General features: G+C 37.9%; 1 protein-coding gene across 1 annotated transcript; it reads right to left on the bottom strand.

The window, feature by feature from the left end:
- Window positions 1-1,950: 1,950 nt before the first annotated feature.
- trpc6b (transient receptor potential cation channel, subfamily C, member 6b) lies at window positions 1,951-14,154 on the bottom strand. Its single transcript, XM_036537688.1, has 11 exons — window positions 13,381-14,154; window positions 11,313-11,507; window positions 10,787-10,951; window positions 9,582-9,798; window positions 9,009-9,236; window positions 7,999-8,263; window positions 5,427-5,622; window positions 3,672-3,872; window positions 2,687-2,743; window positions 2,364-2,439; window positions 1,951-2,090 (listed from the first exon to the last, which is right to left on the bottom strand). The coding sequence occupies exons 1-11, from the start codon at window positions 14,122-14,124 to the stop codon at window positions 1,951-1,953; spliced, it is 2,484 nt and encodes an 827-aa protein (XP_036393581.1). The 5' UTR covers window positions 14,125-14,154.
- Between the last annotated feature and the right edge of the window lie 11,308 nt (window positions 14,155-25,462).

The raw sequence follows: 25,462 nt of genomic DNA on the forward strand, positions 1-25,462 counted from the left end.
TGAGTTTAACAAATGAAGGAGGAGGATAAAGGCAGACATTATTTTATTTGCTTTAAGATGAAAATTTTCAGTGTCTCAATGGTGTCTCCAGGTGAACAGCAGTAGTACTGGTATTGTGTTGTTTTTTTTTTTGTTTTTTTTGCGGGACAGCTGCAACACAATCAGTAATCATTTTTCAGTCATTTGCTTTTCTTTCAGCTGAAGTGCAGTCTGAATGAAAGACGTTCTAACCTTTAGATTCTAACCTTTATATAAGGGGACAGATAATGGCTGTGAATTTTCCTTGTCATTGTGGCTGTCGTATCCCTGTGGGAATTTCCTCAATCATATTAAAATGTGAAAATGAATGGCATCCTATACCGTAGGCAATATGTTACAATGATATGTTCTTGCATCAGTAAAAACCTCACAGGATGGTTGTGTCATTCGCTAATGTGCATGTTTCTATCATATTTGTCTGATGTTTCTATAGCATTTACACACTGTTAAAGTGTCAACCGCTGTCAGCATGTTTGTTTAGTAAGTGAGGTAACAGATCGGTGACATAATGTACTGTATGTGTGTCATTTATGACAACTCAAAGGTACCTGCATTACAGTAAACCAACCTTAAATTTATATCTTCTCCAACTGTATTTTAACAACACAAACATGGCTGTTGATATTTAAGGCAGGGCATTTTATGATATTTTCCTTTTTCCAAAGTTAACAACAGAAAAGGTTCAACAACACATAATGTGAGCAGAACAACTCCTTTATAGCTTACATAAATCCATACTGTACAAAGTGATATTGGAATTCTTCAAATGTACTCATAGTATGAGTTTATTCAGAATATATGTCACAACATTTCATTAAAATATTCTGTGTGAAGTTGCAAAAGAGAAAATTCTATGTATTATTCTGCCACTAACAGTTGACTGGACATAGGTGAAATCTTCATAAATTGTTTTCTATGTCTCTACTATAGTCTTTTAAAGAGTTGTCTTTCTGACTGCAACTACTTTGGAGACTTTGGCTGGCTTGCCCTCTAGTGGTATGATGTTGTTTCTCTCTTTCAATGCCTTAGGAGCTTTTCACTTAGTGAACCAGTCAGTAATTTAGTGAGGACACAACAACTTCTTTGGCCAATTCCTCCGGTAATAACCTGAAACTGTAATGTCCTGTACAATGTATTAGTGTAAGGAACATCAGGCTTTAGACAAAATGTAACTAATGTGATATTTGGGCATCAGAATGTAAAGTCCACACCAAATGATTCTGCTGAATGCTCTGACATGTTCATACTATACATCATACATACATACAACAATCACTGTAAAACAATATGGCTTTCATTGTCCCTTAAGAGATAAAAAAAACACAACAAAACAAGACAAAACAAAAACATTTTTTTTTATCTTAACTGTTACCCTGTTGCCCTGACTTGATGGTAAGTTCTATGAAAGAAGTGACTCTCTTGGCTTTCATGGGGCCATTTTTGAGTGACCCCTGCGCCTGGGTTGCATCACGAACATTTCTATCTCAAATGTACAAAAATGATACACCACAGATAAGACATGGAGCTTGATACTTAAAAGTCCGAGAAATCTGTCACAAGCATACACTGTAAAAACGATTTTCTCAATAAGTCATGGTAACTTCTTTCTTTCATTTACTTTAACTTAACATAATGATTTATGCAATTTCAACTGAACTTTTCAGAGTTCCGTTTTCAGTATTCCAACTCGGGTTTTTAAGTCAGTTCAATGAATAATGAGTTGAAACAATTAGTAAATCCAATTTGATTTTACTTGAAACTTTAAGGCAGTAACTGAACGTAAGTTTTTAAGTTGAAGATATTACAGTGTACAGTGCATTCTGTGGCATTTCTCCAGAATAGCTCAGGTGTCTTTTTCTACATCCTGGCAGGTTTCCTGTTGAGCTGGGACATCCTGTACTCTTATAGGAGTCATTGGTGCTTGGGCTCCAGGGACAGTTTCTCTCCCAGTCTCCTAATCAGCTCTGCAAGTTCCTCCATATTGTTGGATTTGTCCTCTAGGAGCTCATAGCGTAAACTGGAAATGTCCTGTTTGATTTCCTTCAGCTCACCTGTGCAAGGGAAAATGCGAATGAATGGTTTCATGACAGACTTTTTGCTAGGTAAATAAATTCTCAGACTACAGCAGCAGAGAAAGGCTGTGTGTGCGTGTATGTGTGTGTGTGTGTGTGTGTGTGTTTGCATCTACCTGTATGTGGTTGTGTATATATATGTGTGTAGGAACATATCTGTTTAAGGTTTTAATTGGTAACATTGCAAATGTGTTACTTTTACTAAGAAGGGAAGGTGGTACATGGTCTGTTTTGGTCTAATTTCATCCTTACCTTCATTCACTTCATCACTTTCTTTATCGGTTTGTGCCTTAAGGATGTATCTCTTGATTAAACGTTTCATTACCTTCTGTAAAACAAAAAGCATTGCAGAGAACTTTTTACACTGCTATTATATACAATACATAAGCCCTTCAGAAGTAAACAAGCACTGGATTAATAGAAGTACCACAAAATTAAGCATATAATAAATAAGAATTATAATAGATTAATGAATAGTACAGTGCCCTAACTAATGATTAAACCTCTTAACAGCTATATTTTATTGAATATTTATCTATCATATGCTCCAGTAAGTGGAGGAATATTAGTTTTACCTGATAACGACTTGGACACGGTGAACTTCCTCCACTTGAATCCTTGCTTTGTCCCAGCTGAAATTACACACAAAAGTCCCAAACGTAACACACAGGGAATATTAATATGACAAATCTTATATCAGGAATAAACATAATACAATATACCTAAGATCACTGGAAATGAAATACTACACATTCTACAAATTTATTCAAGGAAGCAGGATGTCAACAAAAAGGACATTTGCTAAATTTCTACTAAAATGCGACTCAAATTCTGCAGTGAGAAAATACAGGGAGACAGGGAAAGAAAGCCATGTCCCTAAGATCGCCATCAAGTGTGCAGAAAATTTTCTCTAGCTCAGGCCTAGTTTTTCCATTACAATTCAGGTTCTCAGAGCTACAGGAAACTACTCACTGTACCAATAAACACAAACAGGAGAATTCACTGAACCTGCTATAAACAGGAAGTTACACAGGCAAAAAAAAAACTACTGAAGTTCAGTTTCCTCTGTCCATCTCTTTTCATTCTTATGGTGCACTACTCCATCACACCACTTGAGGGCTTCCTTCACCAAATTTGTCATGCTCCTATTTTCCTCATGAAAACTTCACTACTACCAGCAACCTGCCATTTAGAATGTGATGGTAAGGTGCTGTAAATTTAATAGGTCAGTTTCAAGACTGCAAGTATAATAAAAGCCCTTTAAAATCATAACACTTAATTCTTGTGTATAATGATATTGTGTAGTGCTGTTGGGTATTTTATTCATTTGATGATTTATTCTGACCCTTCTGTATTCTGTACAACACTGTATTTTGTACTATTAAAGCACTGTGTGACAGCCTGGCAAATGTTTACATGTGGTCTATGTATGTGGTCTAGGTACTATTGTAACTCTGTTATTTTAATTGACTGAATGTAAACATAAACCAACACAAAGCAATTTATGAAGCATTAAGTTTTAATGAAAGAGGAGTGTAGATGGGTGTTGGGGGCGCCCACCTCATTCAGCTCCATGTCCACCTTCTGGTCCCCACTTTGCCTACGCACAGGAAGCACAAGGTCTCTGAGCCACGATACCATGCTGACCACAGATTTGGGGCTAGGGACAAGGTTGAAAGGGACAGGCAATGTCCTGCCCTCCTCAAAGTAGGAGAACCAAAGTTTAGCTCTGGCAAACTTCCACTCCACATCAGCATCGTCCTGTTCTCAGAAAGAGAGGTGACATGAGGGAGAGGAGCCTGGACTGGACTGTCCCCACTTTGCATATACAGGAAACATGTATACCATGGACTGGAGCATGTGTGGCACATCCTAAAAGTACTCAGAAATGCATGGATGCATCTACAGATCCAGACAAACCAAAGGTATACGAGTGTGGATTGAAAATGTAATAATCCCACTCAGATAGCAGTTCTTTCTTACATAAAACAGAAGCGAACTTCATTATATATATATATATATATATATATATATATATATATATATATATATATATATATATATATATATACACAACAGAAAAAAAAACTGAAAAATTAGCCATAATATAGTATCTGCTGGAAAACTGTTCCCTTGTGCCCTTATTGTCATGATCCTAACATACAGACTCATACACATGGACTTTTCTCCACTGGCAATCTGGTAATTGATGCTGGAGGTGATATAGAAGGGGCAAGATGAAAGTGGAAAAATAGAGCAATATTTATAGTGGAACATAACTAACAAAAGCATACTTAAACTGGAATAAATGCTTTGAGGCTGGAGGGAAATCAGGGGAAATTATGCTGCACCTGGGCAAGGCTACTGGCCATACTACCCTCATGGTGTATCTCCTATTGTATACAGCTTCAAATTAAATGTTCTAATTTTCCTTTTTAAAAAGTCTGGTTCTGATGTAATTGCACTAGTTTTGATGGACTGGTGAAAATAAGATGAGACTATTTTTAAAAGCATAATTAAGATGACTGCAGTGATTCTGGACAACAGAACAGATGAGCTTTTTCAATCCACCAGGGTGCAGCCTAGACAGCACAATGGACTGCTGAACTAAACCATCATGCTAAAATAATATGCAATCAGACATCACTGTCCTCAGGGAACAGGAGAGTGCAGTCTGCCATGCTGTAAAATATGCATGCACATTTTTATATAGTTTCCACATTTTATGTAATTTTTTTGTATCTTCTCTGCATACCTTGAAGAATTGGCTAATTTCCTGAACCAGCTGCTTATGAAACAGTGTAATTATGCAGAATAAGTTGAAGAGGCCTGATACGGTGAACAGCACTCTACGTGGTGTTATGTACATTTCCATTTGGCTGAAAACAGCAGTATCTTAGCCAAATACTGCAGATCCTACAGCTTTCAGAGTTTTGTGGATCACAAACATTAATGAAAAGCACCTCATAAATAGCACTGAGTGATCATTCTTCAACAATCTAACAGTCCTCTTGAACAATTTGTTTTCAGTCTCCAAATACATGTTTGGTTTCAAGCATGATTCAGTCCTTTTTTAACTGAAAAGTCTTGATGCTATCTTACTCCTTCTGTAGCATACACAACTTTATTAGTTTCCTGGCGACTGATTTTTTTAAACTTCTTTTTACAGATTACATAAACAGAGCATTTTAATTCAGTTTGTGAAGTTTAAGACGAATGGCAAAAGGAAGGGACTGAATCAGGCCTTTAAATAGTTGTACTTCAGATGTTTCATTAGATGGAATGAGCTGTTTTGCTGAACCCACTCTGAGTTACCTCAATTTCCTGGAAGGAGTTATTTATCATGGCTATGAGCATGTTTAGCAGCACAATGACCACGGTGACATTGTAAACGCCATACAGGACATAGCCAATGTTTTCAATGAACTTATGTCCATTATTTATGACAACAGACTTCACTTCCGACAGCCCGAAAATCGCCCAGAATAACGTCTTAAAGCTTTCTTCAACTCTGGAGGTAGAAAATGAAGAAAAGAGAAATGCTATTAAATGTACAGCAATGTATACAAACAGACTTGTTGACCAATAATTAACACGTACATGCGTTAGTAAAGGATTAAATTCAGTTGTAGTGAAAACGAACCAACCATGAAACGAGCATTTCACTCTGACGTGTGAAAATACATTGCAGTGCACCATTAGAGTCAAAAACATCAATTGGTAATAGTCATGACACCATGATAGACAAAGGGAGCACTAAGAACTTTATCTGATGTCAACAAATTTGAACATGTGAACAATTCCACAAAAAATGCAGAGGCTCAAATCTCTGTCTTCTGAAATACTGGGAATTGGGTTTGCACTGTCTTCCATAAACTGCGCCTGTAAGGGTCAGAAACCCTTTGTCTGAGTAAAATGAGTTTTTCTTAAAATAGTGCAATGATGTTTAGTGCTCTCCCGTCACTGGAAAAATGTGATGTTACTCAGCAAATAAAATTTGCTTCAAGTGCAGCTTGAGTGGTCATGAGTGGTTGCTGGTAAACATCATTTGCCTAAATACCCCCCGCTTCAAGGACAGATGCAGTTCATTCATAGAAATAAAGATGTTAACAACAGTAACTTATCATGCTGAATTTGTAGGGTCCACTTTATAGGAAAGTAATTTTCCTGTTTTTTCTGCAGTTATAGTTTCTAGTCTGATAGGAAAAGGCATAATTTTGGGAGAAGTCTACCAGCAACAAGTGTATTTTGGTCTTCTGAAATTTGCATCATGCAACACAAAACATAGGAAATAACTTAAAACTATATTGGGAATGAAGAGCTTTTTGTACCACAGTGGCCAGGTCTATCAACTGCTGAAATTGCCCTCAAATGCATTTGCAGTAATCAGTTCTTTTATTTCTCCAAGTTTTTATTTTACTTTTTAATATCACAAATATCTGCAATTATCTCGATGCTGACAAGCAGGCTTTTTTGTATTAATGTGAATCAGGTAACTGCAGAGCTAAATCTCTTAGCCATCACTTGATAGGGGATGAGGGTATATGAAAATGGTACATTTAACAGATGACATCCTTGTTCAAACTCATTGTACTAGACAAATTTCTTTTCTTTTTCAATGATGCTGACAAAAATGTATGGTCATTATGAAGGACAACCTTCACCCATGTCCCCAAAACTGTGAATTGTGTAATTGTGAGCTTTTTAATTGTTTAATTAACTTGTTAAAACTCTGAAACATCTCTGTCTTCAGGTTTGTTAAATACAGTTCTTAAATAGTTTTACTTTAGTCTTTTTTGTGAGAAGTGTTGACCTGGTCTTCCACAGTCATATAGTAACAACTATTAAAAAGCGTCTATTACTATTAAAACTAATAGACTATTAAAAAATTAAAACTATTAATAATAGTAATAATAATAATAACTATTAAAAATTGAACTCTGTCTTTAATTGTTTACTGTGCTGTCAATGTATAACACAAAATGGCCAACAGTTTAATTCAATCTGGGCCACAGTTAGATTACTATTTAGTACCATCCTGTGCTTTCAGTACAGGTTGGTATTTCATTTTCTGAGCATATTTTACAATATTACAACAAGAATATCTCAGTATGTAATATGATTTATTTTTACAGAACATAGAAACACTCTAAAGCATTAGTATATGACTCATGATATTGGTAGGTATGAAGGAGAGCCTTCACCACCTCTCCCTTGAGACTAATTGTTAACTGTGGCAATCATTTGTTAATTGTGTGCACTTGTGTTAATTTGTGTGGGTTACCAGCCTATTGGATAACGAGCCACACCCTACTAATGGAAGCCTGTTTAAATACAGGTGTGGCTGGGGAGCAGGGGAAGGCTCATTGTGTCCCTGCTGTTGGGCGCATAGGCTGGTTTCCTTTGTTTTGTTCATTGTATTTTAAAATAAATTATTGTTTGTTTTAGCCTTTTGTTTTCTATTCATTTATGACAGAAGTGTTGGCCAGCTTCTCTACAGTAGGCTCAACAGCAGAGGAAAGCTGGTTATGTCTTTGCAGGTTTTAAATGCTACAGATATAATTCATTTCATATTGATTACAATTCAAAATTATTGAGCAGATACCATGTTTTAAACTTAGAATAGGAGAAAAAAGTGTTATTTTGAATGTGACTGAGAGAAGCAATATTTTGGCATTTGGGTGAGATGTCAAGCTTTTATGGTAATGCTCATTGCTCAGATTAAATGAGATGTATATTTTTAATAGTTAAACAGATATGCATACTCCCGCAGTACTGATATCTAAGGCTCTGCTGGTCTTACACCAGCCCAGTTCAATGAGCATGATCTATTATTACATTAATAAATACATGATCTATTGGTAGAATGTTAGTACAATAAACTCACGTTGTAAAGGCATCGTTCTGCTTGGCTCCCAGGTAGTATGAGTAGAGGTTAAACATTCCGATCATGAAGGCAACAAAAACCATGATGAAAATCACCATGAACTTGAAGATATCTTTCACTGTCCTCCCCAGTGAAATCTGCAGGGGCCCGAAACTCTCGTTGGCAGGGAGGATGTACGCAATGCGAGAGAAACTCAGAACGACGGCAATGGCGTAAAGGCCTTCTGATATAAGCTGAGGGTCGGAAGGCAGCCACTTGACGCGGGCTGCAGCAGGAGGACAGAAACCATTCACTGCCATTTTGCAAACAGGTCCAAAATCCAAATTAAACAACAAATCTTGCTGAAGCTTCAGTCAATTGCTTCTAATAGACTTCACTATCTTCCAGCATGCAGTCACTGGACTTTTCTGTCTGGATAATTGCATAGTAGATTTTATCCCTCCACAGGGCAGATTCATCAATAATCTGTGGAGCAACCTTGAGGTGCAGTAGCTGCAACCATGGTGTATAAATGAAAATGACATTTATGGACTGATGGTGTAAAACAGAAGTAATTACCCTGGGTAGAATCTTACTTGTTAGAGGTCACTAGCTTTAACATTCAGTACTTTCATTGAATACTGGTGCTTTTAAAAGTGATGAGAACACACATGCTGAAACTTTACTTACACTACAACCACTAGGGGCTTGGAAGGAAAGACACAAGATCATCACTTTCCTTTTTCCTGAGGTAACTCCTCCAGTCAAAAGCCGATTTAATCATCTTGGATTATTTGGCTTTAATCAGATTCACATTAATCAGACTTGCAACAGCTTTCAGAGAAGCCTATCCATAGCTGATTGTTCAATAGGAACAATTTTACCTCTCTTTCTGTCATTTAATATTAATCTAAAAATGTTATAACACTGACAGATTGTAGTGTCAGGAGACAGCTGGTAGTTTTTGTGCATTTAGCTGGAATGCATTTCTATCTCTGTCAATTTTACTACATTTGCCTTGTCATACTCACCCAGACGGTAGTATTCTATCTCAAAGGGCAGAGTTATGTTTGATAAGTCTGTGTAGTGCTTGTCGACATAGCTCTGTGCTAAGTAAGCATGCCAGAAGGCCATGAATCTTGCAATGAAGGATGTCACAAATATTGCCAGCATTCCAAAGTCCAGCAGGTTCCAGGGTTCCAGCATGTACTCTCGAGGACCCTCAGACCAGATCTCCTTGCATTCTGCCCAGATCATGCCTTTAAAGAAAGTAAAATATACAAAAAAGTTTTTTTCATGTTGTTTCAGGTCTCCCCTGCAAAAGAGGTTTTCTCATCTAAATGGAACTTCCTGGTAAACTAAAGGTTACTAAGAATATTTTTTGTGGTAAGCCAAGTGACTGACTAATATCACTGCTTTTGTTACAAATCATATCAAAGCACCCAAAACTTCAGACTAGGCCAAAATCGTTCTTGCCAAAAATAAATGAAATGCTACCACATTTAATACGGATGCTCTGTTTTGTCTAATCTGAAAAGTAGGCACACGTTGGCTCTCTCGTCCACTAATTTCTCTGTAACCTCTATAAGGCCAGGTTCTCTGACCTATGACCCAGGAAATGATGAGCATCTCCATCCAGGTGAAGGGGGTGGTCTTCATGCGAAACAGCTGCAGTGGGTGGTCATGGGTCGTCATATTGGGTAGCAACGTCGTGCCCTTGAAACGGTCTGCTGCGTTCATGACAAGCAGGCCAAGAAAAATAGTGAAGGAGGCAGCATGGGCCACGAATTTCATAAAGGGACCACGCATTATCTTCCCCAGCTAGAAGAAAAGGAGCAGATCAAGAACAGATAACTGGATGCATTCTAGTCATGCCACCTTTCAAAGCGTTTAGTAATGCATCTTATCAAGTTGAAAACTGAATATCCGTTGTTTCATGACAAAAGGTATTTTAATGTAATTTATTTTTTACCTAGTAAAACAAAGATGTTTAAGTAGACAGAATAATCGGACAGTTATACAAGTGGTGTATGCTGAGAAACAAATTGGTTGAGAACAATATAATTGGTGCTGTCAATTTGATCTATATCACAAAGCCAGTCCAAAAAATAACATAAAAAACTTTCAAGTACAATTTCTCACTGAAATGATCATAAGTAGCTTGCACATGACTAGTTGGGACCATAATAATTTGTTATTTCTACATTACCTCTGCATGTATTAGCTAGAGAAAACTGATTGTGCAAATGTTGTCGGTTTTCCCATTTGGTCCCATACCAGGAAGTCACCTCTGCTACATTCATTTGGTCTATATACTAGTAAATTTCATTGCACATCACAAAGAAGGGACAATTAAATGGGATACATCATGGTTTTGTCAAAATGGAATTCAAAAGGAAAATGCTCAAAAAGAATTCTCTTTTTCTAAGGTGGTGAATCTAATTTATATACATTATGTGACTAATTATCGCTGATTTGTCCACCACATAAAATATAGTGTGGGTCCATAAGTACCAATGCCAAAATGTGTACATTTACTGCCACAACACCACCACGGTGTGCGCAATGTTTTTAGAATATTTTAGCATAATGAGGATTTCTTTTTTTCTGTTTGTTTTTTAATGCATTTTACCACTTTGTAAAATAGTATGGGTGCTGAGATGCATCTGTCTTTTCAAAGAGAGAATCAACACAATCATTTGTTGAGATGTAGGCAGTTACTGAATGACAGATCAATTGCTAGTCCTAAGGGGCTGGAGTGTACCATGCATCACAGTTCCTTGAGAGGAGTAGGGCTGGACAAGCTGACCTTGCTACAGGGCGCTATCCAGTACACGAGGGCCAGGAGGGGCAGCCCCATGGCCACACCCAGGACCACCAGGAACTTGACTGCTGTGGTTTGCTGTCGCAATCCAGACAGGTTCTCGTACCAAATAGAGAGGAGCTGCTGCTGACAGTTGGGATGAGCTACAAACTGTGTGGGAGAGGGAAGGACAGGAAGAAAAGCTAAGAGAAATACACCATGATGCTTACAGTCAAGTTCAAAACAAGACTCTACTCATCAGAAAGTCTCAAATATATCATTTAATCCTGACCATGTAAATAACAACAATATGTTGCTAGATGCAGTCTATGTATTTGTTTCCAGTGTGACAGACAACTTTGTTAATATTTCTACATTGTTTCACTGACATCAGTTAAAAATCCAGTGATTAGTGTACTTGTCCCTATACAAATTAAACTTTAAGCAGTTTTATGCCTTGGTCATCATATGTTTTATTTGCTGAGCCATAAACTACTGCATCTAAACTGCAATGATATTGTTTTATTCTTACCTTTTTCATTTCATATTTTAAGGCTAGTTTTAAGCGAATAAGGCTGGGTCGACTGGATCCGTCCAACAGCTGAGAGCCCTTACTTGCATCAACATCACCATTCAGAATGGCTTCCACCTCTTCCGTGTTCCGACACAAGTCCAAAAGTCCCACCACAAAATCTTTGCATTGCATAGAGAGTTTCATATAATCATTCTGAAACGATGAAAATAGTGTTTAAAAAACATGCAAAACAAATTTGTTACGACAGGCAATGAATCAGATATGAGGTGTCCACAGGGGTGGCAACCATACACAATACAATATATCCACTGACATACTGACAAGAAATGGGAATATCTACTCTCGAGCTGTGGGTCTGCTGGAGTTCTGAGGCCCTGTCTCTATTCTGTATGTCTCATCGGACTGTGAACACACTGTGACCTATGACCCATGGCTAAGCCTCTGTATTTTTCCACAATGGCAACAAACATCACAAATCATGTAAAATTCATAGATGCTGGCAAAATCTCGAAAATTCCGGACATAAGCATGAAATATAGGCAGGAAAAAATAAAACCACAACTGTGTTTTTCATTTCAAATGGGCAGTAAATCATTATGAAGAGAGACATGCATCTCTTGCTGAGAAGAGTACTGTTGTCCCCTGCATCCTATGCTAGATTGTTCAGTCAATAAAACAAGCATGCCTCCAACATGCAGTGAGCTTCTGGCCAATACCATTTACTGGATATGTCCATCCTGAAAACTGGACTGCTTTACAAAACTGTACAATGATCTCTTCAAGTGACCTTTCTAACACAAAGTCATGCTCCATCCATGTTCTGTTGCCATATATACAGGTCAGTATTGATGGGGGATCCATTTTACAAACATACACTGAATTGGAAGTCTAGAAAAGTCTTGTTTTTTTCTAAGTGAGTAATAGTTATTAAAATACAAATATTGATATAACCAGTGTGAATACCCACTCAAAGTACTGTCACTGTGTGCCCGGATGGAAAAAAAATCCTGGTTCAATAGTATAAGTAAAGCTGTCCTTTCCTGTCATACCTAAAATGTTTCCAATGGATGCAGCGAGGCTTATTTGTTTAAAAAGTAAATGACATAAACAAAGCAGGTTCTAAAATGCATTCATCAAGAACATGAATTCGTTTGGGAAAAAAACCACCCACATATTGTCACAGACTACAGACCAGTGAATTTTCTACTCAAAATGTACATACAGTTCCTACCCTTGAGGCAAGGAACAAACCTTCACACAATATACAGCACATACAACATTCAATTATCTGTATTAGAGTATCAAGGAAACTATTTTAAATCCAGTGTAATATTCAGGACACAACAGCTCTTCTGTGACCCTCTAATTCTGTGAAATGCATGTATATGGTAAAGTAAAAATCATCTTGGAGCTTTATTCATGCTACTGTAATACTATCATTCTTTTTAATTTTGAACCACTGCTTCCTGAAAAGTTAAAATCTCCAGCTCCTTCTCTCCCAGTTGGTCTGTTCCTAGTTCTATGCTTCTGCTCTTGGTAAAAAATTACATACTCTGGAATCAATTCAATTTTATTTTTTGTCATACACATTAATCTTTTAGTTAATGTCATATAGGTGATTATGCTAATTTAAACAGTCCAATGATTTTTAAATTATCTGAATGATTGCTTTCTTTCATTTGATTAATTTTCAATTAGTTTGTACTCTGAAAGTACTCCCAGAATTAGCATTTTTTGGATTACAGTATGCATGTGTGCTCTACATTTATTAATTACATAATAAATAAATGGAGTGTAACACACAAAATAGTTGAACAGACACAGTACTGGCATGGTAGGTTTGGTAAGAAATTGAGTTGCTTTTGAATTAAATTAATGGTTGGAAAGCAGCTACTCACAGAAAATCAACACTTCTGGAAATTTACCACTCATTGGTCCTATACTGCCTTTTACATTGGACAAACCTTTCTGCAGCCCAGGACAATTTCAAGGACACAGGGCAACACTTCTATTGTTCTGGGTGAATAATGGTAAATAATGCTTGGAGCTGGAACATACTACATACCTTGAATTCCTTCTCAATGTTTGCCAGTACAGCTAGCTCATTGCTAAGTTCCAAAGCAGCCAGCACAGGGTCTTCACTGGAGAGAGACAGGTAAGCCGGACTGGCCAGACCCTTGTAGGCGTTGATGCGAGAACGCGAGTGGCTGAAGGAGTCATGCTTCTGGTGGTAGCTGCAGGTATTGCATTTGCAGAAGTAGTCATGCGGCCGCTCGATGCGAGCGCCCTTGCCCAGCAAGATGTGCACAATCTCGTACTCGTGGCAGTGGGAGGCCAGCAGTATGGGGGTGATGTCGTGCGAGAAACGCGTCCCGTCCTCGTCGTAAGCGAAGAAGTCGCTGTGCATCTCGGCCTGGCTGGGGCTCGCCGTCAGCCACTTGGTATCGGCGAAGGCCCGGTGGCCCAGGATGGCCTCCACAATCCGGATGTAGCCTTTGCTGATGGCCAGCAGAAGCGCGTCCCCTATCCGGGCCAGGTTGTCCTTCTTCAGCAGGAGTTCTGTTACCTCCAGGTGCTCATTGGCCACGGCCAGCTGCAGTGCATTCTGGCCCATGTAGTCCACACAGTTGAAGTTGAGCTCGGGCAGCTCCTCCAGCATCTTGCGCACCACGGGGATGTTGCCGTACTCGGCCGCCTCCAGGAAGCGCTCCTCCATCACAGAGAGACTGTTGGAGCGTGCGCTGAACATGTAGGCCGGCCCACGCGCCGCCTGCCGCCTCGTCTTCCCCTGGGTCTGCCTCAAAAGCATCTGTCTGTCACCATCATTCCGCCTAACAAGGAAGAAAAGGGGCTTTATGAACAGAATTCAGATATCTTTACATCTCTTAAACATTCATCTGTTCATTATATAATCTATTTTTGTTGACTCTCTGAGGAGTCCAGTGAGCTCATTCCATGGAGCTTTGCTGCACTGCATTGAAACAAATTACTGCAGATATTTTTAAGTAAATGACATGTCAGATTTAAAGAACAAAAAAAACACCAATACATTTAAAATTTTTCTGGAAATTTTAAGAAACAAAGTAACAGCCTTACATACCGCAATCTATCTGCCGAGGGACTAAGGAAAAAAATAAAAAATTAAATTAGACCAAATTCATGTTCAGAAAAGGGTGCACATTTGGTGTTGTCTCTGCAGAATCCTCTGTTACTCACATAGTGCTCATAATATCCATGACATTTGTTGATGTCTACAGGGATGAAAAGTGTTACGTGCATTCCTGAGTGTTGGTAAAGCTGTTCTTTCCTGTCACTGTTCTTAGGAGGGCTGTTTCAATAAAGAAAACTCAGTCACACAAAAATGCATGCTCTCCCATTGCAAATATGAAGATGTAGGCTGCAGATGATGAAGGCTGTCTTTTATGAATGTCTTTTATGAATGTCAAAATGGCCTTTTCAGCAACTCTTCCACACCAGAGTGAACAAAACTTGGCTTTTTTACTTAACAGAAATTGTTTATAAGAAGATCTAAGACAATTGCCCTGATTCATTATCATTAATTGTACACTATTACCATTAAAGATATTCAGAGAGCAGCTGAAAGAAAACAGAATTGAAATTGTGATGAAGAACACTCTTCTTTGGAGATCATTTTTTCTTTCTTACTTTTCTGAAAATCAATGCTTTGTGGGTTATTCTTATCATATATATATATATATATATATATATATATTTTTTTTTTTTTTTTTGCAGGGGCATTATTATAAATTGTACTGTAATGTTCTGTCTTAGCCCTTTCATTCTTTGTGGCAACTTCATTTTCTTAAGTTCTGTTCAATCAGGCCCTTCAGTAAAGTTTCACCAATTCTTCTGGGTCAAGCTGAGAGGAGTAGGAGACCAGCTGCCATATTCTGGCACTTTGAATGGTGACTCACTACTCCTAGTTTGGAAAGGGTAGGGTTCGCGATGCAAATTTCCAGGGTATTGAGTCAACTGTTAGCAGCTTGCTCATCCAACACTTATATTTTTGCTGTTACGTGCTGCATTTGCAGAATATGCACCCACGCTGCACTATCATTAATTATCATGTCTCTTTGATGATCTATGCCAATAAAATAATATTTGCCTTTATCTGAGGGACTATCATGGGAAGGACGTTTTCTGAGTAGATTCTTGACACTGATTATAGATCATAATTTTTCCCATCTCCAGGTACACCTTACTGTCAAGTAAAACAAACAAGGCAATGATACAGCTGCTACAGCGTGGACAGCAAATGACTACTGCATACTGTTCAGCATAAAGGAAATACCAGATGTGTTGTAAAGCAATGTCAAAAGTCAAAATATTGGATAGCCATTGCCTTAAAACGCACTGCATGAACATTAACTGTACCCAAGATACAGGCACAGAGCACAAGCACACACTGAAGCTCTGCAATAAACACGGTTGTAATAGCGAGATAAACCAATGATTTTCATTTGGACCTTCACAAGCAATTATGTTGGGCCCTCCCACACAAAATCTGTCATTTCTGTTTATGAACATAACCAGCGCTTTTAGAAGGAGCAGCCATTATGATTCATATGACATGTTTCCTGAAACACAGAAAAATCTGAAACGATCTGAATTAGAAATTGTGTGCTCAGTGTAACTTAAGTTTATTAAACATGGACGTTTCTAGTCCTATACTCTTCCATGATAAACCTAAGTCTTTGTAAAGCTCAACCTAGATGAGCTCTTAAGGGAGCACATTTTTGTGAATTCTTCCTTGAGTGATGCGACTATCATAGTTTCAGCTGAAAACAGATCCACCTTAAACTCAATGGATGAAAAATCTCAACAAACAAGACGTGTAAGAGGAGGTAAACATCACAGGCCTAAAGCCTTTTGAATGGTGTACTCTGTTAGCAATATTCTATTAAAGAGCCCAATCAGAGCAGGCCTGAGTGGGTCCCTCTTCATTTTGGATTCATTTGTGAAAGCTGAGTAAATAAGCCAAAGGATCTGCAAGCACAAAGGGTGGTACAGAGCACAAGACTTTTCACTGCTGTCACTAAAGTGAGAGGGACACTACAGCAAATGGGGGGATGGGAGACTAGCGGAGGTCCCCTAATCAGCTGTCACATGTAAGGGATTGGGCACGGATGAGCTGAGTGCCTGATAAGGCGGGGCCCTGGAACACAGGACATCGACCCAGAGGGCCACCCGAAATGACTATATAACTTAATTACTCAAATCAAGCCAAAAGGCAGCATTTTGAAATGTGACTGTTTTTTTTTTGTCATACATGGTCTATGTTTGCTATGGTGTCAACAGGCTGGTGAAATGATAATGATTAGTGTGATGAATAAGCAGGTCTTTATACAACACTTATACTAAAATTAACAGAACTTTATTCATGAACCATGCCAGTGCATTTTCACTTTTAAGGTGTAAGCATCAAAAATCTGCCATTTATGAAACATGAATTGCCTTTTAAATGCCACACTTAGCCATCTGAACAGTTTTCACCACCCAGGTGGGGAGTATGTGAACATACATTGTTGATATAATTTTGGTATCCCTAAATGAAACATTCACAAAGGATATACTACCTAGTTAGGCTACACTCTTCAAGTGGCCCTCTTTAATTCTTCAATTGAAATGATTTACTGTAGGAATAATAATAATAGTAAGATTGTAAGATTCTTACTATTGTAATAGTAAGAATAGTAAGGATTTCTAGCTGGTTCAATAGTCAAGATATGGTTTCATGGCTTATTTTTAAAACTATGACAGCATGTTGAAAAAGGCCATCTACATATAGATACTTTCACCACAAAACACCTTTTTGTACCCTTCACACAACTGATATCCTAAGAGGCACCATGAAATACGGTTACCAGTAAGCGCATTACAGTTTGCTTGTAATTGGTTGTCATGGTGACAAATGTTACTCTAACGCCTCATGCCTGTGGAGTCTGCAAATTGCTGTTGTGTTTTTTTTTTCTTAACGTGGATGTTAATATTTCCGTTTTTGCTCATAAATATACTGTCTCTGTAGCCTTTATTGGATACAAACACTGTTTGCCTGAAAAGCAAGATTACTGTCTCTAACAATTACAATTATCAATAAACAAATGCATCATTATTTTTGCACACAACATGTTCAATAACAACCACAACTTGCAGCTCAACCTTCAGAAAGATATTAAGTTGATCTAAAACTTCAATTGCATGTGAACATCTCCTGTTTACACTGACAAGCATTAAAATACATTTATTGAAGTGTTTAACTCATCCCACATGCTTAAGCTACCACCTGTCTTCTCTGCCTTTGACCGTAAGTATGAAAAGCTAGATATTTAACCACCTTCATTCTGCACAGACAAGTCGAAATGCTGCAATTGCTGGGGATGTACAGGGGATAGGCCATGGCCATGCAGGTGGCCTGTATCAGTGCCAAGAGTGGCCAGGCACTTTTGTGTGAACCTGGCAAACACTTCACATGTATAGGTGTTGTATGTGAACACTACACTATTTTGTTGTACAGTAGATGCTCCTATCCAGAATTACTTATTCAACCGTGAACATTCCTTGTGTTAGGGAGAGGGCCTGTGCCTAGGACACATGCTGAACTGCCCGTTGCTATTTTAATGCATGTGATTCTTCAGGCTCAAACCAACTTCCTAATCGGGTGTCGCTATTGTTTGACACTAATGGCGGACATACAAATACATTCTAAACGTGTTCCCCAGAACCATTTGTGGCTTTTGTTTGAGGACAGATGAAATAAGCCGACGTGTTGAAACAGTGCATATGAACAATGTGCTGCCGATACATTTTACATATTAAATAAAACATCCATGCTGTTTTTGTTGTTGTTTCTTTGTCTCAAATATTAAATCAGATGGCTGCTTTTAACATTCATGCAATACTTTATGGCGAAGGTACTATTTATCGTATGTGCACTGGAACAAACTGCAGCCGTTTCTGTCCTGTAAATCTGGTGCTTTGGTGACAGTGTTAATTATCCGGGCAGATGCTGACAACAAAAATCTCAGTGCAATAAAGTTGAAATAATACGTATTTTACCGAAGGAGATAGTGCAGACGTCACTATTTCTCAACACCAAAGCATACCTGGGTATCTGCTCTTCCCACTTACTTTTAAATGACATAAATATGCCAAATTGGAAATCAGGAAACAAAAAATAAACCAGGTAGTAAACACCTAGTATAATCTAGTTCTAGGCGTCTGAACACCGCTTATAGGACTTGCAGAAAGGGAACTTTACAAAACTGTACAAATGAGAGTTCACACCACAATATACTTACAAAATGATAAATAAATTTGCCTAATAAATAAATAAATTTACTTGCGACTAATTGTTCAATTTATCAATTAATTAATTGGTCATTTCACGACCTAATTATCACCTGCACTTATGAAAGTATTGTCAATATGAATTCAGTATGACTCACGTATTACATCTGTTGTAGAATCATGAAAACTTCCTGAAAATTCCTCCGGGGAAACGATACATTGCTTCCAATAAACGTTATATTCAGATTTTTCACATTTGTAACGTGGCATTGCAGAAGACCTTATGAAATATTGTTGAAGGGACATCACTCACCCATGAAGATATCCTTGATAATTTGTATAGCTTTCTTCACCAAAGTTTGTTCTCATAAGTAGATAATCCTCACAAATATCTCTATCTCTAATAGCAGAACGTTTGTTTAAATAATCGTTTTCGGCCAGGATTGGTTGCCTTTGGTTCATTTCTTGAATGTTGCTCCTGCCGGGTGACTCACAGCAGAATGAGACAGGACATTTGTGAAACCAAACTGCACGCTACTTCAGCTGCAAGCCTAACCTCCCGTCTGCCTCCCGTGTGAAGTCTTCCAATTCGTGACGTTTTGCGAGGGCGGTAGAGAATGTTAAACGAATCTGCATTCTGCGCTTCCCATATGGTGGAAGGGTTTCACAAGTTTGTCTTACTTATTGGAATAATTCGTTTGTCACTGATGTAGCAGTTCTCTATGGTTGTGAAAAGAAGAGAGGTGTTGTATCTTGGGCTTTTTTTGTGGAATCTCGAGGTTTTGTTTTTGTGTGGGTGATTTAACATGGACATAACAAGCATAAATAATGACTTGAGTTGTTTCTTTTAATTGATGAGTTAATTCCAGGAATTGCTAATGAAAATGTGTGTCTAACATCGAGGCGAGTAATCTAAATGCTTCTTGTTTTTAATTACAAGGATATACAGTGTGAGGCCAGGTGTGGCATCGTTACCCACGTGGGTATATATGGATAACTAAGGTCATGAATATGGTATTAATTTTTGTTGCCTTTGAAATGTTATTTTCTCTTATTCAAAGCTGACTATTTCACAGTTATATACAGCACACATTATTATGATTAATTGTGGTAGCAGCAGCAGGAGTGGTACTAATGACTTATATGATTCATTGTACATGTTATTTCACAGATGCCTTTCTGCAGAGTCACTGCCAAGGACAATATAGCACATGATACCTTAAATGAATATCACATGAGCAAATTGAACACTAGGCACAGAACAGCCTGGATTACAATACATAGGCATCAAGAACAACATGCTTGATTTTATGTAGAACCTAATGTAAAGCCATTAACAGTATGTTTAAAGAGCTATGCTACACTACATCAGAATTCACTTATGCATGAGTGCTTAGTGTAGGACTAAATGTGGTCATATTCTTTAATATGCTTGCTTATATTGTCTTTATACGTTAAAAAACAAATAAAATATGGTTTTTAAGCATAAAAAAGTACATGATGTTTGATGTACTTGCCCTATCTATATCCTGACACAGCTTTCTAAAAATCACTGTTTTGATAAATGAGGGTGCATGGCTAATACAACTGGTCTACAATATTCAAAATAACTACAGCTTACATTAAGATTAACTGATGCACACACATAGAGTTTAATAAAATTACATGCTGTAAAAATACTATACAACAGTCTATTCACTTGCAGCTGTTTTAAGTCAGCTCAATGTCATGCTAATATTTTTTGAAAGTTGAGTTGGAAATCCATGTTATGTTATTATTATAAATTATGTTTAATATTATATATCATATTATCATATTATGCAATGCCACATTCATACCTCAATGTGACCCATGTTGTTACTCTATGATGCACATAGGAACAGTTATCTCAGTCAGTGCCCTTCCTTCTGCTCCCCTCCACCTAGGTTCTTCCTCCCTTGCTGTAGCGAACTGATCTCAGTTCAGACTCATTATGTTAGAGTACATTATTGTCATTTAGCAGATGCGCTTATCCAGACTGACTTACATAGGTTACAATTTTTGCATGTTATCCATTTTATACAGCTGGATATTTCCTGATGAAATTTTGGGTTAAGTACCTTGGCCAAGGTCACAGCTGCAGTGCTCCAACGGGATTTGAATCCACAACCGTTTGGTTATGAGCCCTGCTCCTTACTAACTGATTATACTGTAAAATGAGTGAATATACATGCATAATGCCTAATCTGTATTCATTTTTGTTATAACAATTTAATTGTGCGATTTATTGTACACGTAAATACAGTCTTCTAAACTATATAGCCTCAGGCTTTGGTTCAGCCCTTGTGATTGGTTTAAAAATATTTTCTTAGCAAATATATGCTTCCTTTATGTGTCGAAGACATAAACTAAAACTAGTGAAAAACGTCTCTACTAAAAGAAATTTTTATGGTGTATGTTCAACTATATATCCAAAAGGTTTGTAATAACAGACCTAACGTGCATACACAGACACACACACACACACTTTTGACTTTAGTTTCGATCGGTCGTGATGTGCGTTTCGTTTCCCTTTTGGTAGTAGAGTAGAGCCATCTGCTGGACGGAGCGGCACATGGCTCCAGGGGTGCGTGGACCTTGTTTTGGTGGAATCGCGCTTTCAGCCTGTGTAAAAGAGGAAGCCAAATAGCGCGCAGCTGGGGTTACGCGCTTTTGTGAACACGAGCATTTCCCACCGCTTGTTGTAAGGCTCAGAGGTGTGTCAAGCAGATGTCTTCCATCATAAATAAGTTCAGTGTTCTTCGGTTGACATAAAGCCGGTAATGTGAACGGAGGTTGAAGGCTATAACGTTAGTTGCAGCCATTAAGCACTCTAAAGAAGTATCGAAACGTCATCTTTATCCTTGGCAAATGCTATCAATTTCATTTCACAAGTCATGAGGGTTGCAAAGACATAATCCTTGTTTATCCATTTCATTTTAAGAAAGAGGCACCCCACCAAAAGTCACTGCCAAACTATTAAAATATTACTTATTTTTATGATATTGGTTCAAACTGGTCTAAATAAGTTGTTAATTAATAGTTCAACTTATCGTTTAAGGTCTCGTTAGCATATAGTCTATTTTAAAATATTACACTTCATCCTTTCAAAAAATAGCTATACGCCAAACTACTGGCAAAGTTAAGAGCTCTAAGTGCCTAGTTTCTACAAAAGTGCTTGCTTCTTTCAGTGTCTCTAACGCTTATTTACCCCCCTTGCTGACCGTGATTCTCAATCTTTTCTCCTATGGCTCTTCGTGTTCGGTTGTCAAGGAGGTGCGTCCCTTGTTGTCAAGAAGGCAGTGCTGAGTCGCAGTTTCAACCGAGCAACTGCAGTAACCAAGAAAGGCAGCATGGTGAAACGTCTAGGTTAAGTGCTGTATTATTACCTGGCAGTAGACCGCTACTTTTAGACAGTATGAGTTTTCTTAGCATTGTCTCTTAGTCGATAGGTCGCTAAAGCGGTGTATTGACAGCTAAGACGTTATTAACTGTTAGAATATACTTAACGCAATGTATAGCAGCTAGGCTATCTAAGTTATCCATCTAATAGATACCTAGTTGGCACCTGATATTTCTTCTTGTGCGGTTCCTGGTGGACTCGTTTGGATGAAGATTGTGGTCAACTCGGCGATCCTGTCGCCTCCGTCCCATCTTGTGATTCAGGATGCAATACTGGACGGATAACTCCTATCTGTACCTTTTACATAGCTAGCTAACATTTATCTAGCTACTTTTCAAGATACCTAATGAGCAAACTAGCTAGCCTGCTATGTGCACACATTCATTACTAGGACTATTATACCACGCAATGTTAAGGAACTCTTAGTCTCCATTTTCCTGGTAATGTTAAGTATCTCGATGTATGTTTCATTTGGCTGGTTCAGATATAATTGACGTTACCATGATTTACGCTGTGCTACTGATGTACTTTAAAATGGCAAGATTGCTGTAACGTCAGTGTCAGCAACTGAACTGGCAAGTGACGTCAGTCAGGATTATAGGTAGTGACTGTAGCTAAGTACATAGCTGTAACCAGACTTATAAAAGCTCTTGGTAACATGTATCCTAGCAAAGTTCTAAAAATGTGTTAATACGGCTTGCTAACTACTTGTACCCGCTAGCTCAACAACATTCTGTAATGCCTTAGATAACGTTAGCTAGAGATTATCGTAAATGCAGGTTCGTTTTTCCCCATTCTTAATCTTATGTTTGAAAAATGCATCTGACTTTTTGGTAGATGCATTTTAACGCATTCTTTAGATATCTATTTAGTGTACTGTATATCATAACCAGCTTGTGAGATAGTTTGTGATTTGGTGAGGTGCGTGCATGTTTTCGTGTGTTCAAAAGTCATTAGCCTACGTGCTGACTTAAATGATGCTTTAAGCCGTGTAAGACCTTAACATAGAGTGATGTCAGAAATATCAGGACAAATCTTGCCTTAGAAGATGATCGCCACATTTTGGCAGAGGAGCACAAGGCATGCAGAGCTCGCGCGCGCAAGTGTTCCCTGGAAACTAACCGGCGTAGAAAGTAAGTTTCATCCACCGTGAAGGGCGAAGGTGGGGGATCCCAACCATTTAATGATACACCTTAAATGTGTTTGTGGTATGATGAAACACAATTTCACTTTCTCTTGTTATGTATAACTGAGAAGAGCCATTTATGTATTCTTTTCTGGCCAGGTTTTTTTTTTCTTTCTTTTACTCTTGCTATATAAGCTTACAATGGCAAGCATCTCCCTAATTGGAGAGCCTAGATCCAAAGGAGAGAGATTCTGTTATTTAACACTTAGCGTGTCTGCTGAGTGGTGTCTGCTTGAAATAGATCTTTTAATCAGTAACTGTAATGCAATACATAAGAACCACCGCTTTGCTGGCTTGACTGATGTGTTCCATGTAAAGTTCATATTGCGGTGAAGCAAAAAAATCTCCAGCACTTTATAACCCACTAAATCTCTGGTGGTTAACAGGTCTCTGGACAAGGATGAAAGTGAACACTGCTGTTACTGAAAACATTTTTCACATTGTGTGACAGGATATTTTAGGCAAGCCCACTAAGCAAGGTGTGTGATTGCATATATCCACAGTACAGCTATGTATTTTTTATTTAGGCCTACTTTTATGTGTACTTTTGTTACACATTACATAACAAGTTTACTGCAACATGGTGGCAGGTGAGGTGTTTATTCTCAGAGGTTGGTGCAGTTTTGTGAAACAGATTCACAATCTGTGAGCCCAAAAGTCTTTTAGATATAGGTACAGTATGATCTGCAAGCAGTAATTTGATGTCAAACAATGATAAAAGCAACTCAAGTTGCTGATCTTGCAGTTGTATTCCCCTGTGAAGTATATGTGCGTCATGTGTATAAGTGGAAATAATGATTGTGTTCAGATTGTTGATTTGATGAACAGTTTACAAAATAAAAACACTATCTTATGGATGGTGTGTTGAAAGGGAAATATCAGTACAGTGTATCTACAGTATGTTTCTCTTTCATCTTCTTCCTGCTGTTAGTATCATTAGTAATAGTAGTAGTATGTAATAGCACTAGATATAAAATTCCATACAACCAAAATTTGAAGGGTGCGTGTGATGTGGTTATAGTACTATTTTTATTTTCCTTGAAGTCCTACGAAGGGACTGGACCTGGCCATGGGCCAGGGTTGTTGGCCCCCTGTTTGGACATCATAAGTGAGTTTGATTTTTTATAGTTTGGATGGGATTGGTTTATCTAAATTTGGATAATTGTGTAGGGATTGTCTGAAAATTCTTTTCCTGAATCTTCAATTGGAACTTCATCAATTCAACTTATAGTGTTAAATAATGCATATATTAATATTCTACAAATACAGACTGGCATGCATACACATGCACACATTATGGTCTACTTACCCATTGACTATTACAACTATTTGATAACATCACAAAAGACCTTAATATGATAATGCCTTGCAAGTGCAAGGTAGACTGTAATGTACACTCTAGAAAATACAGAATTAATGTGATAGTCATTTGGTACAGTATGTGACATTAAAATGTAAAATAGGTATACAAAACATACGCATATTGTATTTGTATTGGTCTGTTTTTGCATTATATATTTTGGAATATCTCACCTATCCACTGCCGTTTGTGTAATTTTTGCATGTAGCCTATGTAACTGAATTCATATTAAACAGACATTCAAAATAGATTATTGGTAGTCACACTGAAATCCACACTAGGAATGGACAAGCTTAGCAAATCTGCTTATTTTTTTATGGGCATATCTAAGATGTCCTGATTTTCAACAGATTCTGGGTCTCCTTTCTGTTCACATTGCAGACACTTGGCAGCGAATTGTGAATTTCACTAATTAATGAGCATCCTGAAAATATGACCTTCAGGAATAGGCTCATGTTGCTTTTCCACTGAAAGCACAAGGCATGACATCCCTCCTTTTAATTAGCTGAGTATCTTCTGTAGGATTACAAGATAACAAATTTCCATTTAAGATCTCTTGTACAGTACTCATTCTTTATCGAGCAATGGTTGTTGGTACTCCAGGTGCCTTTTGTGACCCAGGTTGAAATTCCTTTCATGTGCAGGAAGGTGTGGGTCATTTTAAAACCTAATTGTATCCACCTTGTATTTTACAGCATATTTCCTGACTGTACGATACAAAGTGGACACAGTCAAGTTTTAAAGTGATGAGCACTAGGGTTACTTATAATGCCACATTTAGGAAATGCACTTGAATCCAGGGTTGATGCAATTACAGATGATGAAAATATGTGATTAAGAAGGTGTAGGCCAATGAATTGTTTTATTTTTGG

The sequence above is a fragment of the Megalops cyprinoides genome, chromosome 9 (assembly GCF_013368585.1).
Source record: "Megalops cyprinoides isolate fMegCyp1 chromosome 9, fMegCyp1.pri, whole genome shotgun sequence".
In the NCBI taxonomy this organism is placed as follows: Eukaryota; Metazoa; Chordata; class Actinopteri; order Elopiformes; family Megalopidae; genus Megalops; species Megalops cyprinoides.

Excerpts from the sequence above, each read along its gene's own strand:
- trpc6b (XM_036537688.1), bottom strand. The coding sequence starts at position 14,124 with ATGCTTTTGAGGCAGACCCAGGGGAAGACGAGGCGGCAGGCGGCGCGT. Across the intron at positions 3,873-5,426 it reads ACTCCTTCCAGGAAATTGAG|GACGATGCTGATGTGGAGTG; the intron begins GTAACTCAGAGT and ends TTCTGAGAACAG. Across the intron at positions 2,744-3,671 it reads TGGACATGGAGCTGAATGAG|CTGGGACAAAGCAAGGATTC; the intron begins GTGGGCGCCCCC and ends GTGTAATTTCAG.